A 6,476-nucleotide genomic window follows, 5' to 3' on the forward strand; every position below is an offset into this window, starting at 1 on the left:
TAGGCTGCAGCCCAATTGCGCAGGCTTCCGCCACGTGGGTACTTTTGCCGTCTACAATCCCATTTGAATGACAGCAAAAGCTGTGCACTTTTTCTTGGCATTATATATATTAATTTGGCACACAATATATATCATAATTTGGCACAGTTTGTATACACAATATATATCATAATTTGGCATAGATATAAATTGGCACAGTTTGTATACACAATATATATCATAATTTGGCACAGATGACACATAATTCATAGCACTGTTCCATAGAAAATATGACACAGTTCATAGCACTGTTCCATAACACATTCATATCAAATACCACACAGAGTATACCAAATGCCCATAGCGAGCTAGTCCATAGCAAATATAAGAGTACAAAGTTTTCCATAGCAAGAGTACAATGTGTTCCATAGCAAATGAACAAAGCAGGCATCAGTACGTAATATTTGGCACTACAACAAATGTCTTCATGTCCATATCATAGTCCAAAGAGCATCTGTGTGGCAACCTACAAGATGAAATCATCAACATGTCAAATTTTGGCATAATAAAAAAGGGCTTTAAATCATCAAGATGCTGAATAGACAAAAGAAAGTACTTGCAGACCTTGTCCAATTTTGAACATGTCAATTTAACATTCTGGATCATGAAGATCTTCAAGAATGGTCTCTAAATCATGAAAACAAATAGCTACTTGTTTCTACTTATAAGATTGATTCATTTTAACACTCTAAATCATGAATATCTTCGAGTGCTCTCTAAATCATGAAAAAAAATAGCTTCAGCTGGTCTCTAAATCATGAAAATAAATAGCTTCAAGAATGCATATAGCTAATTAAGATCATGGTTGAAATGGTTCAAATCTATCATGGTTTCAAATGGTCTCTACTTGTCTCTATTATAAGTTTGATCTTCAAATGGTTCAAACGGTCTCTACTTACAAGTTTCTAAATCATGGAGATCATCAAATGGTCTCTAAATCGTAAAAATAAATAGCTATGTGTCTCTAATTATAAGACTGATTCAACTTAACACTCTAAATCATGAATAAAAAGAGCTTCAAGTGGTCTCTAAATCATGAAAATAAATGGTCTCTACTTGTTTCTACTTAAAAATTTGATCTTCAAATCGAATGGTCTCTACTTGCAAGATTCTAAATCATGGAGATCTTCAAATGGTGTCTAAATCATGAAAATAAATAGCTGCTTGTCTCTAAATCATGAATATATTCAAGTGTGGTCTCTAAATCATGAAAATCATGGAGATATGTAGGCACTAACCATACTCGATCTCAAAAGTTCGGAGAACCACCATGGTCATTGGCATTTGGGCCTGGTGCATGTGAAGATCCATCATTATTTGACCCATGGCCTGATTGATGCTGCAAAGCATTACATGGTTAATTAGCACAAAACTTAGATTAAGAAATGCAATAATGGTGCATGCAAGTATTTTAGATAACTAACCATAGGGGGCAAAGCAATGTTAGGCATTTGCATAGCGGGCATACCATTCTGGGTACAATAAGCCTGCAAATTATGTTTGAGGAGTGAAAGTTAAGTACTGGTAGTAAAAGACTAGATGTACGTGCAAGGCTATTAAGGAACTAACCGCAAACATTGCAAAGTTCAGTTGCATCCTCTCATCCGCTAGTCGCCTCTCCTCCGCCCTCTTCTCATCCGACAGTCGCCTCTCCTCCAACTTCTCATCTAGCAGTCGCCTCTGCTCCTCCAGTAGAGACTACAGAATATGGCATTGCAATCACATCTTCAAATCCAACACTAAGAATTAGAATAAGCATACATAGAAGGACTTGGATAGAATACCTCCATCGCAACCATTGCTGGAGTCGAGCGTTGACATATAGAAGATGTTGAGATACCTGACCGAGCTTTGTACTCAGGGAGAGTGCGACGGGAGGACCTAGGAAACATGCCACCTCCAATCGCTTCCTTGCCATGTTTCCTACCACCTCCAGATATCATAACCACCTCGTGGTCAAGGAGCTCTGATGTCACATCATACTCAGGCCCTCTCATCTCTTTTGCCTTCCTTTTAAATTTGTCCATTCGATCGTAGGCGGTCTTGCTGGTGTAGGCAGGTAATGTGTCATTCTCATCATAAGGCGTGGCAGATCAGAACGATCCCTTATGGGCCAAAGCATACGCCACAAAAAGGTTGGGCTCCGGAGCCTTATTGTGAGACGCCTGCAACCAAAGCAACATGATTAAGACTTCATCACAAGGATTGGCAACATGTATGACAAGAAAAAGCTTATGAAGAACAAATCGATGGGAAGAAAGACATACCCAATGCTCACCGAACCCCTTAAGGTTCAAGTTGCCTTGATGGTGTGGTGGATCCTCCATTGCGGCTCGTCGATTTTTATAATATAGGTTTTTCACCCATACTTGCACTAACAGTAGGTACACCAAATTTATATTCATCAATTTATGTAAAATGTAATTGCGACTAGATACACAAGTAATTACTTTTGTCATATTATTTACGCCTTAGTTTTATTTTTTACCATACAAAAGAGAAACAGGCATTCATGGGTTGAATCCTATCTCTAGTAGGTAAAGATGGGTCCTAATCCCACCCGAGTGCGTGTAGATTGGGTTTGTTTCCCGTGCTCTACTCCGGTCTAAGGCAAAATTTCGGCAGCACCTCCCCGCTGTTCTCCAGATACACGTATCGGCAACAAGCCAAGAGAATGTGTACCCGGAGAACAATGGGGAGGCGCTGATGAAATTTTTCCTCGGACCCAAGTAGAGCACGGGAAACAAACCCAATCTACACGTACTCGGGCTGTCCATGGATAACCTGGACAATTCGAAAGGACGACGGTTATAAATATGCAAATACATGCATATTTATAAATGCCACCCTTTCGAACGGGAGACGCCTAGGTTACGCGACTTAACATGAAAATAAAATCTAGTGGCATTGGCACGACGACCGGAACATAGTAAATAAGGGGAGTGGGGATAACAGTTGAGCTCACCCCTAGATGATCCATAGAGGAGGTAGTGGACGGTGATGGCGACGGCAACAGGACCAACAGTGCTCCTAGAGGTGAAAAGATTGATCCCTGTACATCAAAGCACCAGCACAACCAACATAAGCACTCGCGGAAAATTTGAACAGAAACAAAGATGAACAAGTATAAAGAAAGGATGCATCAATCTTCTTCATATAATTGGTTTACCTGCAGATCTTATGGACAAGCATTTGAACAAAGGCAACACTCATAAAAACAAAGATATATAGTATCTACATTTTAGTTACAATATGGATCAGATTTACCTATATTTAATCCACATCATTATTGTAAATGTACTACGGCAGTAAGCATGAAATCCTTGTGGCCATTAATTATTTTATATGGTAGTCAACAATGTTACAGATACAATTTTCACTTGAACTTTTGACATACTCTAATTGCTCAAACAAGATTTCCTTTAGTTATAACAACAATACTATTTCCATGCTAACAATCATCAACAGAACTAGATTACAGATTCTTTTTCCCCATCTCATCATGCTAAGGAGTGCAAAATCATCAACAAAACAGAATTTCTAACAAATGCGTGTAGAAAAAATGAGCACATAATATTTTCTCCAATTACAACATCCATTCATCCATCCATCGATCAATACATCCATCCATGTAGCCATGCATCCATCCATCTGGGGCAGAGGGGTAGGAGAAGGAATGCTCACCGTGGGGGCTGATGGGGCAGAGGGGGAGATGGTGCCCGGCGGCCGTGCAACTGCCTCTCCTTTGCAGTCCAGCAGCGACGGAGGTGGTGCCCTGCGGCGGCGGCGGCAGCGGAGGTGGTGCCTGGCAGCGGTGGTGCCGGCGCGGCGGCGCTAGGGCACGGGAGGAGATTCCGGCGACGGTGCGGCCATTGGAGGAGGGTTAGGGGCGCGGTGTAGGAGGGGGCGGCGGCGGCGCTGGAGAACGACGGCGGCAGCGCTGGAGAACGGCAGCGGCGGCGCTGGAGAACGGCGGCGGCGCTCGAACCCTAGCGCTACTCTCTGTTCTGGTGGTGCGGGGCGAGGGGAGGGGTGGGGCTGCGAACTGTTTTTTTTTCGGCGCGTCCGACCGGGCTATCAGTGGGCTTGGGGTCTCGCGATCTGTTTTTTTTTGGGCGCATCCGACCGGGCTATCAGTGGACTAGGCTGTTTGCCGTCTGCCACTGGTCTCGCTGACGGCAAACCCTTTTTTTCCTCGGGGCCATGTACTGCGTGGCCGTGTTTTTTTGCCGTCTGCAAGTTAGCGAAGCTGACGGCGAACTCACAATCTTAGCCGTCAGTTAACAGATGAGTTGACGGCAAAGTACACTGTAACTGACGTCCGTCCAGGTGCCGTCTTTACCGTCAGTAGTGTCAGAGATGACGGCAAAGAACACGTCTTTGCCGTCTGCCTCATTTTTGCCGTCACCTTTTGCGTACGTTCGCCGTCTGTAATTCTTTGCCATCTGTTATTCGTCTGTTTTACCGTCAGTTATTCTTTGTCGTCATCCACTAACGGCATAACAGCTCTTTATCGTCTGCCCCGACGTTATGCTGACGACAAAGAACCTCACTGACGGCAAACTAGCTTATTCCTGTAGTGAAGCCAAGCAATTGTTTCATACTTTAGTAATCTCAAACATATAAACTTTCACGCAATATATGAGCGCGAGCCATGGACATAACACTATAGGTGGAATAGAATATAATGAGGGGGTTATGTGGAGAAGACAAAAAAGAAGGAAGTCTCACATCAACGAGGCTAGTCAATGGGCTATTGGGATGCCCACCGATTGATGTTAATGCAAGGAGTAGGGATTGCCATGCAACAAATGGACTAGAGCTATAAATGTATGAAAGCTCAACAAAAGAAACTAGTGGGTGTGCATCCAACTTGCTTGCTCACGAAGACCTAGGGCACTTGAGGAGGCCCATTGTTGAAATATACAAGCCAAGTTCTATAATGAAAAATTCCCACTAGTATATGAAAGTGATAACATGAGAGACTCTCTACTATGAAGATCATGGTGCTACTTTGAAGCACAAGTGTGGTAAAAGGATAGTAACATTGTCCCTTCTCTCTTTTTCTCTCATTTTTTTGGGCCTTTTCTTTTTTTATGGCCTTTCTATTTTTTGGGCCTTATCTTTTTTTATGGCCTTTCTCTTTTTTTTATTCCTCACTTGGGACAATGCTCTAATAATGATGATCATCACACTTCTATTTATTTACAACTCAATAGTTACAACTCGATACTAGAACAAAGATGACTCTATATGAATGCCTCCGGCGGTGTACCGGGATATGCAATGAACCAAGAGTGACATGTATGAAAGAATTATGAACGGTGGCTTTGCCACAAATACTATGTCAACTACATGATAATGCTAAGCAATATGACAATGATGAATGTGTCAAGACAAACAGAATGATGGGAAGTTGCATGGCAATATATCTCGGAATGGCTATGGAAATGCCATAATAGGTAGGTATGGTGGCTGTTTTCAGGAAGATATAAGGAGGTTTATGTGTGAAAGAGCGTATCATATCACGGGGTTTGGATGCACCGGCGAAGTTTGCGCCAACTCTCAATGTGAGAAAGGGCAATGCACGGTACCGAAGAGGCTAGCAAGGATGGAAGGGTGAGAGTTCGTATAATCCATGGACTCAACATTAGTCATAAAGAACTCACATACTTATTGCAAAAATCTACAAGTCATCAAAAACATCGGCACTACGTGCATGCTCCTAGGGGGATAGATTAGTAGGAAAAGACCATCGCTCGTCCCCGACCGCCACTCATAAGGAAGACAATCAAATAACACCTCATATTTCAAATTTGTTGCATAACGTTTACCATACGTGCATGCTACGGGACTTGAAAATTTCAACACAAGTATTTCTCAATTTCACAACTACTCAACTAGCATGACTTTGATATTATTACCTCCATATCTCAAAACAATCATCAAGCATCAAACTTTTCTTAGTATTCAACACACTCATTAGAAAGTTTTATTATTAATCTTGCATACCAAGCATATTAGGATTTTGAGCAACTTACCATGCTATTAAGACTCTCAAAATAATCTAAGTGAATCATGAGAGTTCATCTATTTATTCAAAATAAAACTACCACCATGCTCTAAAATATATAAGTGAAGTACTAGAGCAAACAACAAACTACTCCGAAAGATATAAGTGAAGATCAATGAGTAGTCGAATAATTAGGCAACTATGTGAAGACTCTCCAACATTTAAGAATTTAAGATCTTGATACTTTATTCAAACAGAAAGCAAAACAAAATAAAATGACATCTAATAATAGCAAACATCATGTGAAGAAGCAAAAACTTAGGATCAACCGATACTAACCGATAGTTGTTCAAGCAGAAAGGTGGGATGCCAACCGGGGCATCCCCAAGCTTAGACGCTTGAGACTTCTTGAAATATTATCTTG

General features: G+C 41.5%; 1 protein-coding gene across 2 annotated transcripts; it reads right to left on the reverse strand.

The window, feature by feature from the left end:
- Positions 1–241: 241 nt before the first annotated feature.
- LOC125551792 (uncharacterized) lies at positions 242–4,107 on the reverse strand. 2 transcript variants are annotated; one of them, XM_087518073.1, is made up of 8 exons: positions 3,724–4,107; positions 3,005–3,091; positions 2,307–2,413; positions 1,824–2,204; positions 1,609–1,737; positions 1,464–1,526; positions 1,283–1,378; positions 242–505 (listed from the first exon to the last, which is right to left on the reverse strand). In XM_087518073.1, the coding sequence occupies exons 4-7, from the start codon at positions 2,064–2,066 to the stop codon at positions 1,289–1,291; spliced, it is 525 nt and encodes a 174-aa protein (XP_087374199.1). In that variant the 5' UTR covers positions 2,067–2,204; positions 2,307–2,413; positions 3,005–3,091; positions 3,724–4,107; the 3' UTR covers positions 242–505; positions 1,283–1,288. The 2 variants fall into 2 exon arrangements, with proteins under 2 accessions (XP_087374199.1, XP_087374198.1); XM_087518072.1 differs by having other exon boundaries at positions 1,278–1,378; positions 3,724–4,105.
- Between the last annotated feature and the right edge of the window lie 2,369 nt (positions 4,108–6,476).

The sequence above is a fragment of the Triticum urartu genome, chromosome 4A (assembly GCF_056163025.1).
Source record: "Triticum urartu cultivar PI428250 chromosome 4A, HENAU_Tu73, whole genome shotgun sequence".
In the NCBI taxonomy this organism is placed as follows: domain Eukaryota; kingdom Viridiplantae; phylum Streptophyta; class Magnoliopsida; order Poales; family Poaceae; genus Triticum; species Triticum urartu.

What these genes read in the sequence shown, in the direction of transcription:
- LOC125551792 (XM_087518073.1), bottom strand. Translation starts at nt 2,066, where the DNA reads ATGGACAAATTTAAAAGGAAGGCAAAAGAGATGAGAGGGCCTGAGTAT. An exon ending in TGAACTTTGCAATGTTTGCG is followed by an intron (nt 1,527 to 1,608) that starts GTTAGTTCCTTA and finishes CATAATTTGCAG; the next exon opens with GCTTATTGTACCCAGAATGG. An exon ending in ACATTGCTTTGCCCCCTATG is followed by an intron (nt 1,379 to 1,463) that starts GTTAGTTATCTA and finishes AATGCTTTGCAG; the next exon opens with CATCAATCAGGCCATGGGTC.